Source organism: Callithrix jacchus, chromosome 9 (assembly GCF_049354715.1).
Source record: "Callithrix jacchus isolate 240 chromosome 9, calJac240_pri, whole genome shotgun sequence".
In the NCBI taxonomy this organism is placed as follows: Eukaryota; Metazoa; Chordata; class Mammalia; order Primates; family Cebidae; genus Callithrix; species Callithrix jacchus.
The window spans coordinates 107,996,473-108,010,792 of NC_133510.1; the positions used below are offsets into that span (position 1 = coordinate 107,996,473).

General features: G+C 41.7%; 1 protein-coding gene across 2 annotated transcripts in view; it reads right to left on the reverse strand.

Moving 5' to 3' along the window:
* The window catches only part of ALDH1L2 (aldehyde dehydrogenase 1 family member L2), a 63,494-nt gene that overhangs the window by 38,242 nt on the left and 10,932 nt on the right, over nt 1-14,320 (reverse strand). For both annotated transcript variants that reach the window (XM_035257453.3, XM_078337165.1), the window contains 7 exons: nt 12,621-12,765; nt 9,773-10,007; nt 7,759-7,924; nt 5,653-5,754; nt 4,349-4,438; nt 1,348-1,482; nt 25-150 (listed from right to left, as the gene is read on the reverse strand). In XM_035257453.3, coding sequence (XP_035113344.2) covers nt 25-150; nt 1,348-1,482; nt 4,349-4,438; nt 5,653-5,754; nt 7,759-7,924; nt 9,773-10,007; nt 12,621-12,765 — 999 coding nt within the window. The remainder of the gene's footprint in view (nt 1-24; nt 151-1,347; nt 1,483-4,348; nt 4,439-5,652; nt 5,755-7,758; nt 7,925-9,772; nt 10,008-12,620; nt 12,766-14,320) is intronic.

The window sequence follows — 14,320 nt, forward strand, 5'->3', positions numbered from 1 at the left end:
AGATTAAGGTCATGATGTGTTCACCTTGATAGTCTCTGCCACCTTCACCTCTTCGGCTGTGAGTTCTACCACTGACGTCTCACCCGCTGAAAAGTACTGAGAGGCAGGAATCATTCTTCCATCTTCAAACTGCAGATTTCTCACCATCAGCTACAAAATAGCAACAAAACAAGCATAAAAATTGGGACAATACAAAAGTGAGGCTGGTGGGAGGAGTCCTATAGATATACGCAAATAAGGGCAAGATTATTTGGAAACATACAAAAAAATGGATTAAAAGCATTCACCATTATGTGCAAAAGGGCTGAAATGGCATTTGAATGATGGCAGCAGAAAGGAGAAAGTTAGGTCTAGGGATAGGTACATCTCAAAATAGAAAATAAGTCCTGGAAAATTTGACACTCAGATGTAGGTATTTGAGTGTCTAGAATCTATTATGAAATAACAGACACCACTAGTACTGCCACATCTCCGCGGCTGCTGCCTCCGAGCACTTGCTCTGCACCATGCTGGAGAATGCATGCATGGGTGCTCACTTCAGCAGCACAGATGCTAAAAAAAAAAAAAAGGATGCATGCATGTGCTGAAGGATCTCACCTAATCTCACAAATGCTGATGGAGGCAGATGCCATTATTATTCCCTGATACAGAAAGGGAGGCTCAGCGAGGTTCAGTAATTTGCTCAGTGCCACACAGATAGTAAGTAACAGAGCGGGAGTAGAACCCGGAACAGGCAGGACTCTAAGCCTACAGTCTTAACTGATTTATCCTGCAGCAACTGGAAAATATCCGTAAGCTACAAATTACCTTTGCATGCTTCATTGGGAAGCTTTCCAAGGGCACACTGAGGCCCAGGGCCAAGCCTCCTGAGCATAGGCAGTGTAGGTGGCACCTGCCTGGTGGATCAGTGGCAAGGGGCATCTGAGGAGGGCCACATCCATTTCACTTGATCCTCCCAGAATCAGGCAGTGGAAAGGCAGACAGATGACAGATTCTCCTCTCTATTGTATAGATGGCAAAACAGACTCAAAGGGGAGAATCATCCTGCCCAAGACCAGAGGGTGGGAAGCTGGGACTCACACCCTTGTCTCCCCACTGAATTCCAGCCTCTTTCTCCTTTATACAAGGCAGCCTATAGAAGTCTGTGGGGCCCATCCTGAGACACCTCATCTCCATCAGGACACTCAGAGCCAGCTCCTCCCCAGCCAGCAATGGGGGTACAGATGTCCTAGCCTCCCTATATCTCAGTGCAAAGCCAGATTACCTTGTGAAAGCTATTCCCTTAATAGCTTGGGTTATAGAAGAAAATCAAAGGTTATTTCATAGGCAGCCATATTGAACACTCACTGCTTTTCCATCATTACCAAAAATAACAAGTCCATTTTTGGTAATGAGACCAGGCTTCTTGGCACCTTTAATTTCCAGTGGTTCTCCAGAAGGCACAGAGCTATTCAGTAATGTCGACCCATAGAAAGTGACCATCTAGTAAAGAGATCAAACCCAGATTGTAAAATCAGGAGAAAAGCTGTTCACAGTGGTATGTACAAGCATCATTCCCTGCAAAAACACTGAAGTTCAGATTATCATCTGGAATAAAATTGAGACACCACAATGGGAGAAGCTCTCAAACATCTGTAGAAATGACACAATGCAAGAGACAGTCTGTGAATATGTCATTGGAGAGTTTCCAAAATGCCCCACATCCAGGTGACACGAGTATGCATTTAGCACATATTCACATTGATACCAAGGTGAATAAGATAAGAAAGCTCTCAGCCTTTATAGCCTGAAGGTAGGGTTTGGGTGGGTGGGGAGATGCTGGAGTGGGCATCAGTGAGGGGCAATGCAGAGTGATAACCAGACTATTACAGTGCAGGGTGATGAGTGATGAGAAGCACAGGGTGCTTTGTGAGTCCGTTCATGGAAACAGGACTGGATCCAGACTGTAACCAAGAGACACTGACACTGACTGATTTATTATTGCAATCCTAGGATGACAGCTATCATTTATGGAGCACTATTACGATTATGTCATAATGGTTTGTTGAATACCTACTCTAGGCCAGGGACTAAGTACTTAAATGAGTTAACATGTATTAAACTCTTTTTAAATTTGAGACAGTCTTGCTCTGTCGCCCGGGCTGGAGTACAGTGGTGCAGTCTCACTGCAATCTCCACCTCCCAGGTTCAAGTGATTCTCTTGTCTCAGCCTCCCAAGTAGCTGGGATTACATGCGCCCGCCACCACACCTGGCTAATTTTTTTTTTTTTTTTTTTTTGTATTTTTAGTAGAGACAGGGTTTCACCATGTTGGCCAGGCTGGTCTTGAACTCCTGACCTTGGGTGATCCTCCCACCTCAACATCCCAAACTGCTGGGATTACAGCCATGGGCTACCGCACCCGGCCAACACATTTAATCTTCACAATTACCCTTAACCTAAGAGAGGTAGTATTATTAGTTCCATTTTACAATGAGGAAACTAAGGCACCCAATGGTTAAGTAACCTGCCCAAGGTTACACAGTAAATAGTGGGACAGCCAGAATCTTAATAGAAGCATTCTGGCTTCAGATCCTGCACTCTTTGTTGTTGTTTTGAGACAGAGTTTCACTCTGCTGCCCAGGCTGGAGTGCGGTGGCACGATCTCGGCTCACTGCAACTTCCACGTCCTGGGTTCAAGTGATTCTCCTGTCTCAGCCTCCCAAGTAGCTGGGATTACATGCGCCCGCCACCACACCTGGCTAATTTATGTAATTTTAGTAGAGACGGGGTTTCACCATGTTGGCCAGGCTGATCTCAAACTCCTGACATTGTGATCCACCCGCCTCAGCCTCCCAAAGTGCTGGGATTACAGGCATGAGCCACTGTGCCTGGCCCAGATCCTGCACTCTTAACCATTAAACTAAACTCCCTCCCTTGCTCCCCCATTGATCCCATGAATTTTTATTGGCATTTAGTATGTACCCAGAATCCTGTTTAACTGCTGAGATTATCAAGACAATCACATGAACCCCTTGCTCCTAAGGAGCTCACAGTCTAGTGTTGTGGGGGATGGATAAAGAGACCCTCACAATATATGATATGCCATACCAGAGGTAGATATAGAGTGTTGCTGGAACCCAGAGACGGGACATCCGACCCTGCCAGGCTGGACATGTGAGATCAGGAAGCCTCCTTGGAAGAGGTGAAACCTGACAGCCTGGGCTGAGTCAATTACCCATGGATAGAAGACCCATTAGGCCCCTGCTCACCTCTCTGGCCTCAGCTGTCCCCATGCTGTCCTCACAGTCCAGACCCTGGCTTCACTGAACTCCTTCTGCAAGTCCTTGAGTAGGTGCTGGAGTCTCTCATCTCTGGGGCTTCACCTATTTGTCTTACTCTCAACCTGGTTAACTCTTCTTGAAGTTCAAGCAAAGCAGTGACCTTTTCTTTCTTTTTTTTTGTTTTTGAGACGGAGTCTCGCTCTGTTGCCCAGGCTGGAGTGCAGTAGCGCGATCTCAGCTCACTGCAACCTCCACCTCCCGGGTCAAGCTATTCCCCTGCCTCAGCCTCCATAGTAGCTGGGACTACAGGTGCATAACACCACGCCCAGCTAATTTTTGTAATTTTAGTAGAGACAGGGTTTCACCATATTAGTCAGGCTGGTCTTGAACTCCTGACTTCAGGTGATCCGTCCACCTCAGCCTCCCAAAGTGCTGGGATTACAGGCATGAGCCACCGTGCCTGGCTGCAGTGAGTTTTTCTTTTTTTTGAGACGGAGTTTCGCTGTTGTTACCCAGGCTGGAGTGCAATGCCGCGATCTCGGTTCACCGAAACCTCCGCCTCCTGGGTTCAGGCAATTCTCCTGCCTCAGCCTCCTGAGTAGCTGGGATTACAGGCACGTGCCACCATGCCCAGCTAATTTTTTGTATTTTTAGTAGAGCCGGGGTTCCACCTTGTTGACCAGGATGGTCTTGATCTCTTGACCTCGTGATCCACCCACCTCGGCCTCCCAAAGTGCTGGGATTACAGGCTTGAGCCACCGTGCCCGGCGCAATGAGCTTTTCTAGGAAGGCTTTCCTAATATGCCTGAGTGTCAGCCTTCATGATAGCATTTATCTTACTGCACTGAGAGTGTTTATTTCTCTGCACTCCCCATAAAACTGCAGGCTTCTTGAGATCAAGGGCTGGATTTAAGGTCTGCTGCACAATAAATGCTCAATACATGCTGAGTAAAGAGGAGAGTGAATCACAGACAAGCCTCGTGACCAAGGAAGAACCATGGGAAGCCCAGATTTATCTGTAATTTACCTCCTACAAAGGTTATAATTGGGGTTGGAGGTTGAGGGGAGGTGGTCCCTAGAACATACCTGTCCATTTATCTCTGTCCAGGCTCCAGGGACTTTATCATGACCTCGAATCCAATTATGTAAAACTTCAGCAGACCAGTTCCAAGAAATCTAGGAGGGCACAAAACGCAGGCTGAGCTTCCTAGACTGTGAACCTCAATGGCAATAAAAAATGCTTCTTACCATCAGAGGGAGAAATGGGTATGTTATTGTGAAGTAAAGGAATTTTTACCTCCTAGTTTTATTTGGAGAAAGTATTTAGTCAGGTGGCTGATTTAGCAAAAGAGACTTTATTGAAGGATGATAGAAAGCAGAGGGTTATTTAAAGGGACAGTATGCTCTGTAAAGATGAAGTAGAGTGGGCTGTTGAGGGAAGTGGGCCAATAGCTGTTGGAGAGTTTTATGTTGGGTTTTTATTGGGTTGGATTTTTGTTTTTTAAGTCCCCACCTCTGTTAAGTCTCTGCCTCTTTTTTTTTTTTCTAGTTTGTTTGTGGTCTTAGTTCTCTGCTTTGTCTGCACCTAGATTTTGTCTCAGGTTACGGGCCCCTCCGTGTTATTAGCTGGTGTGTATGTGTGGGTTGGTGTTGGGTGTGAATATTACCTGATGGTTGCTTGTTTACTATCATCACCACAGGAAGGTTGTATGGTGGCCAAATCTATACCTATTGCAGCTGCGTATTTTTTTGGAATTTCTTTCTCTGCCCTAAGCTGTACTTACGGCTCCAGGTTTTTGTTTTTTGTTTTTTGAGGCAGGGGTCTCACTGTCTTGGCCAGGCTGGTCTTGAACTCCTGGCCTCAAGTGATCCTCCGTCCTCAGCCTCCCAAAAAGCTGGGATTACAGGCATGAGCCACCGCGCCCAGTGTGCCCAACATGCCAGGTTTTGTTTAAGGAATATCCCCTTTGCTCTTTTCATTAGCATGTAGCTAGCAATATTTTGACATTTTACTGAAGTGAAGGATTATTGAGCAGTCAGTCTTAAGAGGGGTTTCTGGGCATTTTTTGTTTGCTTGTTTGTTCATTTGCATAGTATCGCCTCTCCTTTTTGTGCACATTTGAGTAAGTGCCCACCCACTCCAGCATTAGGGATACTGTTAATATGCAAATTTAGGGTAGTCTCTCAGACGTGAGTCTTCCCAGGTTTTTTTTTTTCTTTAGGGGACTCCCCTCTCCTGCTTCTGTCTGGCTACCTGTCTACTGTAACAGGTAGGGCTAGGGCAGGCTGGCTTGCAGATCTACCTTTTGGCAAGATCGTAGTGTGTGGGAAACTACTGGAAGGTAGAGGGCCGTGAACTCTGAGATGTGTCATTGAGTTATTATAAATACCTCAGCATTCTCCTTTTTCTGGATACCTTCATATGTTGCCCCTTCTTCTGGCTGGGGAATACGAGGAGCTTTTCCATCGGCTATGCGTTGGACAGCTTCTACCTAAGGCCAAAGACGTCACCTGTGTTACAGCCCAGTGATCAACAATGGCATGGTATATTTGACTAAAATTTCTGCATAACAGAATTACTACCTATAAAGCTGTTCAGAGAGTCGGAGTATGATGATAACTACCATTTCTTCAGGTCCATCCTGATAAGCAGTCTGGTAGCTACTTTACGTAAAATATCCTTTGTAAATAGAACACAAATCCTGCAAGGTGGATATTGTTATTCCTGTTTCACACATGAGGAAACTGGCTTAGAAAAAGAGCTAAGCAATTGGCTCGAGATCACAGGGCGAGCTTGTAGGTGTCAGAAACAGGTTTTGGTCTATCTATTGCCAATTGAAGTCTGCCCTCTTAAAAATGGCTCCTTTGTTTAAACAAACTGCCACTTCTCTGGGTGATTCACTGGAAATGTTAGGAATACAATTATAAGTCTTTGTGGGTTATTTTACTCATCATGATGATTCCAAAAAATGACACCTTATTGTATTTAATAAATTCAACTTGCTTTCTAGTTTAGGAGACCTGGAATAAAAAAAGTTAAAATCTATCTATGAGTTTGATTGCCTTTGGGAAGTGTCATGCATTTTCTTCTCTGTCCTATTTATGTTTGCCTTGAGTCGACAGCCTCCTATTTTCACTGAGAGGCCTATGCGAGCTCAAGTTCTCAGATTTCTCTCTAAGGACTCACAGCTGTTGACCAAACCTCCCAAAAACACATGGAGGGAGCAGTAGAACAGAGCCAAGTTCACAGCTCAGTCCACCCACCTCCATCTAGGCTATAACTAGGTCTGGAATTTCAGCTTCAGCAAATGTCACTGAACACACATAACACTATATTGATTGTAGTGATAATTTTATGAGTAGCTACCATGGGCCAGATGCTTTACCCAAATAATGTCATTTAATTTTCACAACTGCCCTACAAGTCAGGTGGTATTATCCACACTATATACATGAAGAAACCAAAGCTAAAGAGGCTAAGTGACTTGCCTGTTGTCTTACACCAAAGAAGACGTAGAATGGAAATTTGAGCTTGGTTCGTTCTGACCTCAAAGCCCTACTTTCTTAATCATTAAATGATGCAAGCAAAGCACTGCTCTCCTCCCTCCTAAATCAGCGGCTACTACCGTATTCTCTCATACTAGCTCTGAAAAAAATTAAATGACATCAAAATTATCAGCTGAGGCTTTCAATATATTTACAGGCTAATATTTCAATATTTTTATTTGATGGTTTACATGTTTTGGGATTTTTTTGCCCCAGAGCACCTCTGAATAAATACAGTGACACCAAATTTCACCCTGTTACAGAGCCTAATTTGAAGTACTTTTACATTTCCATAACAAATTACATAGCAAAATGTCTTCAGATTCTGTATACTTGTTTACAATTAGTCATTGTAGGCCAGTTGAGGATTCAAGTATTCGGCAAAAGAAATGGAGCCATTTAAATGCTACTGTATCCATTGGATCACTGCTGTCAGAAGAACAAGTCAGTTTCTTAGACTAAGAAATTGAAAAGTTCAGATTTCAATCCTAAATGTACCATCCCGTTAGTTAAAAAAAAGAAAACCTAATTTTGTTTTGTTTGTTTTTGGAGATGAAGTCTTGCTCTGTCGCCCAGGCTGGAGTGCAGTGGCACGATCTTGGCTCACCACAACCTCCGCCTCCCGGATTCAAGCAATTCTCCTGCCTCAGCCTCCCGAGTAGCTGGGATTACAGGTGCCCGCCACTATGCCCAGCTAATTTTTTGTATTTTTAGTAGAGACGGGGTTTCACCATGTTGGCCAGGCTGGTCTTGAACTTCTGACCCCATGATTTACCAGCCTTGGCCTCCCTAAGTGCTGAGATTATAAGCGTGACCCCCCCCATGCTTGGCCTTGTTTTTAAATTTTATATTTTTAGTGAAAATTCATATGGTAATTTCTTAATAAAAGAAAAAATACTTTCAAAAATATTTAAAGGTTTACTAAATTCTGGATGGCAAAATATACTAACCATGGCCTTGATTCCTTCAGGAAAAAGAAACCTATTATAAAGTGTATCCACTGTATCATTGGGTTCAACATCACATGATCTCTGAAGAAGGATGGGTCCTGTATCCAAGCCATCATCAGCCCAGAAAACAGAAAACCCAGCTTTCTTATCTCCCATAATTAGAGTCCTGTGAAAAGAAGAATTTTAATTTAAAACGTTGCTTGACTATATCATAAAGTGATGAATTAGTGATATTAAAGTGTAAGGTAGTTATAATGGAAAAGTAGACAATGAATGAAACTGCCATGAGAAGCTAACAGTAGAACTGGGAGATGCAGCTCATAAAAAACACTGCCTACCGGTACTGCTATTTTATATAATACATCCTCATATCTTCAGTCTTTCTTGTTAATGTATAGTAATGACTTGCAGTGAATTCAAAAAGGCATTAGAGTCTATCGTTACCACCACTCACTGACTTTCTACTTCAGGATCAAGTAATTTTCCCACTTGGGTTCAATTCCTACATTGAACTTGACCCTGTATTAGCCAGAATAAGAACAGAAGATAAAATAGGATACTCTGTGGAATGTGAAGAACAGAACTGATTATTAATTCAAGTTGTGCTAATTAATTCAGGTGTAAGACTTATTTAGGACTAGAATTAGCTCTAGATTGTCTACATAAATTATAGTATAAGATGGCTGATTAATTCAACTATTTGTATTTTGTGCACTATGAACCTCAGCCTATGAGAAAAATGCTGGCCCCCCAGAAGCTTATAACACAAACAGTAAGCTATATCTGTGAATAAATACATCTAAAAGCATATCAGAGAGTAAGCTAATACAGAGAGAGTATGATGGTAAGTCAGCCATGCCCATGAGGTAAATAAATTCTGCTTCTGAGCTACAAATCAAGACCTAAATCAATCAATCAATCACTAACTCTTCAGAAATACTAAGAAATTAACTGGCTTTGTTATCAAGATTCTGAAAATATTGATATGCTTTGATCCAATGATGCTGCATGTGGGAACAGTGTAAAGTGAGAAAAAATACAAGTTTAAGTGCAAAGATATTTACTAAATAATAGTGTACTATGTATAAGAGCCAAAAAGAAGTCAAGTCATGTAATCAAAATTAAAATACAATTAATATTTTTCATCACATTTAAACCAAGTGTAGGCTTCCGGCTTATTCCAACAACTTGACACAGAGGAATATTAGAAAGACAGGCAGGTGAAGGAGAGAAGGCAGAAAGGGTCGGAAGGCCCACCTTAACCCACAGCATTGTGTCCCTTTGGTGTTAGGTACCCACAATTTACCAGCCACTGTTCTTGACACTGGAAAATTGCAATACAAATGTTAGGCAAAGTCCTCAAGAAGCCTGGAGTTGAATGGGGATGATAGACAATGAAGATGATCATTTCATCATTGCAAGTAATTACTTGATGATCATTTCAAGAATCAGTATTTCCTGAAATGTACTTGAGATGCTCTATGCAAAAAAACAATTTCTGTGGTCAAATAAGTTTGGGAACATTGCATATTCAGATTTCCTCTAGGGGATTTTGATACTGACATTAAAGCCCATATTAATAGCTCAAATGAATCCAGCAATTAAAAATCCAGCACAAACTAAACTTACTGATCATAAAACCTTTGTTTGCTTAATACCTAGTAACAGTCAATGAATGGAGCTAGTACTCCATAGGCTATTCTTGGGAAATACTGTCCTGCTTCACGCCGTATGTCTAGATCTCAGGGGAGTTCATGCAATAGTAGTAACCAATCAGGACCTCACAGTTGTTCAAGCATGCCTATTTCTTGATTGCCTAGGTAAAAAACAGGTAGGCAATGGAAATAGACTCATCCTCTCGTAATTAAAAAAGTCTCACTGGGTGTTCTGACACACTCTTGAAATCTCAGCTACGTTGCAGGAGGATCATTTGAGGTCAGGAGTTTGAACGTAGACTGGACAACATAGCAAGACCTCATCTCAAAAAAAAAAAAGTAAAAAAAGAAAAGCTCACCAGTTGATAGCAGAGGCTCCTCTGTGCCTGGGCAGGATGGATGGGTGATAGATGATAGAGCCATGCTTTGGACTATCAATTATATCCATGGGGATGAACTGAGTGCAGAAAGGGAGCACATTCAGCTCTGCACCCACAGATCTGTAGGCCTCCGCCACCTCTTTGATGGTCTTGCCCTTGACTCTCCATTTAGGGAACTTGAACACAGGGGTTCCATCTTTCTCTGCAACCAAAGCTGAGCATAAAAAAGAAGATTTTCTTTTACAAGTTAGCCATAATTTTATATTGCTATGAATTCACATATTGTAATTTTATAGTTTCATGAAATATTTACAAATAAAACATTATGAAGAACGATTTAGATTGTGACTAGAACTTCACCTGTTGCAATTATATCACACCAAGGTGATATTTATCTATATACTTAAGGCATAATAAATTATAACTGAAAAGTTTTTGGCTAGATGATATTTTAAGATTTTGGTGAAAGCTTTTTCTTTTTTAGATTGAAATGGTACCTTTATTGCTGATACAACCTTTTAAGAACATAGCTTTAGATTTGGAGCCAAATGCCAATACTTTACCCACCAATTTAACATATCCACCCCTGGCACAATTAGAAAGCCAAGAATCTCTCCCCTCCTTGTGCAGAATAAACTGTAGACCAGTACACATTCTCCCTGCCAACCAGGTCGATCCTGAAAGATGAAGAGCACAAGTGCTGAGCTGAACTTTTCTACTGCCTTCTCCCAAATTCACCAAACAAATAAGTTAAGGAAGGTGAGAGGCCAAGAATGTAGAGTACATGCTCAGCTCCCACTATGGGTTTTGCCCTGAACAGACCAAGGTCTCCTTCCTGAGAAGAGTGCTGTCCTCTCCCACACAAATAGCTCTATCCTAATCCCATATGAAAATGGAACGGTCCACCAAAGTGCAAACAGCACAAGCCTATTTATTCCATAATGAAATGTCATTTTTACTATGTGCCTTATACCTTAAGTATCTGTATACATATATATATATATGTCTTTAAGTATACAGTTTTATATATAAGTAGTATATATTTTAAAAACCAGTCAGGCACAGGGGCTCACATCTGTAATCCCAGCACTTTGAGAGCCACGGGAGGAGGATTGCTTGAACCCAGGAGTTCAAGACCAGCCTGGACAACATAATGAGACCCCTGTCTCTACCAAAAAAAATTTATTTTTAATTTAGCTGTGTGTGGTGGCACATACCTATAGTCCTAGCTACTTAGGAGGATCTCTTGAGCCCAGGAGTTCCAGGTTGCAGTAAGCCATGATCACGCCATTGCACTCCAGCCTGGGCAATGAAGTAAGACCCTGTCTCTAAAAATTTTTTTCAGTATATATATATATATATATATACTGTCATCAATGCTTCCTTATATATATATATACTATTATTAATACATAATGGTATATATTACAGAAATGATAGTGTATATTATATTATATGTTTTATAATATAGTAATATATATTACTTTTATAATGTAATAGTATATATATATGTATTTAATATATAATAGCATATATGTTAATTTTAGGCAATTTCCAGAAGTCTTTAACTGAAGCTTTTCATCTGCATTTTTGTGTCACTTTCCTTTCTCCTAGATCTGAACAACAAAATTCATTGACTCAGGGTGAGATGATGCCTCCACCGTAAAACCTAAATGCTGGCAGGAAGTCCTGAAGGACCCCAAACATCAGGATTCAGCACAATAATGTTCACGAAACGTGAATGTTCATAAGATGTTCAAAAAACTTAACTCACATATCAGATGACAGGAAAATGGATAAATGGTGATTAAAAAATGTGATCATGGGAGAATATTGTGAAAGATCATATGGCAAAGAAAAACGGGTGGAGGAAACTTAGAAATCTTCATTGTAAAAAATGTACTCCACTGGGACGGGCTGAGACATCCAAGTGTTGGGCTTCCGTTTCAGTTTTTGGCTGTCCTAGTTGACTATTCTCACAGGAACAGTCAGCTACTGTCATCAATGCTTCCTTATTATGAGCCAGGCATAGCTTGAGCACTTTGTGTACAGTAATCTAATTTAATCCTCATAGCAGCCACAAGAGGCAGCTACCATTGAACTGAGGCTTAGTAAGATTAACAACTTGCCCAAGGTCACACAGCTGGTAAATAGCAGAGTCAGAATTCGTTCCTTGATTCCAGAACCTATGCTGTTAACCACATGCTGTATCACTTTCTATAGGTGACTCTATAAGTGAGGTTGGTAGTTTTTCTATTTCTGAGTTATGCCATGAGCCCAATGGCCATGACCAAAGGAAAGGGAGTCCTGACCCTGGGACCAGGCACCAGGGAAGAGTCAATTTCCCAGGATTCATTCTGAAAGGTCTAAAAGTTATATGCTTGCAATGTTTCTGAAGTTCATGTATATTGCAGAGACGCTACTTATCCCGCTTCAGCCTTTGGCAATGAATTTCCCTAGTTTAGCTGAACACATAACCACCCCAAATCAAATCTATATTTCTCAGCCACTCCTCAAATGGATTTTGCCTGTGACTAAGTTCTTGCCAATGGGATACAAGTGGGAGGAATACGTGCAACTCTGGGTTACACCTTTAATAAAAAGCTTTCCCCCCGCTTCCCACTCTTTTCCTTCCTGCTTGCTGGAATGCAGACGTGATAGTATGGGCTGAGGCAGCTGCCCTGGACCATGAGATGAAAGCCCAGCATTGGTAAGGGTAAAACAACAAGTAGAAGGAGCATGTATTGTGTATGCAGAGTTGCCACACCAGCTGATGGCCAGCCCAGACCTGAGAATTCTTGACCCAGTCATCCCAAGATGTACTCACCCAGAGGGTCAGCTTTTCCATCCTTGTCTGGAACTGTGAACACCCCTACTACTCGGTGGCCCTCTTTGCGGAGGTGGCTATAGACTTCTTGTCCAAAGAGGCTCTGGCCAATGAGTGCCAATTTCAGCTTGTTTTTGAAATAAACCTATGAAACAATTCAATGATGAAGACATAAGCTTGGATAGAAGACATTGGATGAGGGTGAGGGTTGAAAAGTTAGCTATTGGGTACAATGTTCACTCATCGGGTATCAGGTACACTAAAAGCCCAGACTTCATCACTGCACAATATATGCATGTAAGAAACCTGCTCTTGGCTGGGCGTGGTGGTTCACACCTATAATCCCAGCACTTTGGGAGGCTCAGGTGGGTGGATCACCTGAGGTCAGGAGTTCAAATCCAGCCTGGCCAACATGTGGAAACCCTGTCTTCACTAAAAATATAAAAATTAGCTGAGTGTGCTAGTGCACACCTGTAATCCCAGCTACGAAGGAAGGAAGGAAGGCAGGAAGGAAATCTGCCCCTGTAGAAAGAAAGAAAGGGAGAGAGAGAGAGAGAGAGAGAGAGAGAAAGAGAAAGAAAGAAAAGGGAAGGAGGGAGGGAAGGAGGGAGGGAAGGAAGGAAGGAAATCTGCCCTTGTATTAAGAAAGAAAGGAAAGGAAAAAAAGAAGAAAGAAAAAAAGAAAAGAAATCTGCCCTTGTATTCCTAAATATATAAATGTAAAATTTTCATAATTTATAAAAAGAAAAAAAATTGTTTAAGTACATTGGATAATAAACTTTTCCTTTCAGTCATACTGAAAAAAAGATGACTTGAGGATGAAAGCTCAAAGATCTACAAAATAAAATTGTTATTGATGTACACTGAACACAGGCTACATTACATATGGCTAGTAATAAAAATCATATCACACCTAAGTATCGCTTATCTTCCCTTTGCCCTAATTTCCTTGACTATTCACTTAATCATAGAGAGTGCATGTATTTTAATAAGCCATTTCAGCTCCTTGGAGAAATAAGGCCACATGTAAACAAGTAAGTGTGCCGAAGTTAAAAGGAGTTCAATTCTGAGCAGGATCTACCTCAGTGTGACAATGCTTTTATTACTCTGTAATACAGAAATAACTAGACTTATCTTTGATCTCCCAAAGAGGCCAAGAGCTAACATTTAGTGTTAATATAACACAGAGGTTAAGAGCACAGCCTCAGAGCTAGGATGCCTGAGGTCAAAACCTCTTGCTCCCACTTAGTTGTGTGGCCGTAAGCAAGGAACTAACTCTATTTGCCTTTTGGTTTTTGTATTTGCTTTTAGAGATCTTGCTCTGTTGCCCAGGCTGAAGTGCAGTGGCACAATCACAGCTCACTGCACCGTTGAACTCCTGGGCTCAAGTGATTCCCCAACCTCAGCCTCCTGAGTAGCTGGGAATACAGGTGCATATCACCACTCCTGGCTGAATTTTTAAATTTTTTTGTAGACATGAGGTCTTGCCCAGGTTGGTCTCGAACTTGCAGCCTCAAACCATCCTCTTACCTTGGCCTCCCAAAGTACTGGGATTATAGGTGTGAGATGTTGCCCATCTATTCGCCTTTTCTACCTCTCATCTATAAAATGGGAATGATAATAATACCAATATCATCATCGTATAACTGTTTTCTTTTCTTTCTTTCTTTTTTGGTTGAGACAGTCTTGCTTTATCATCC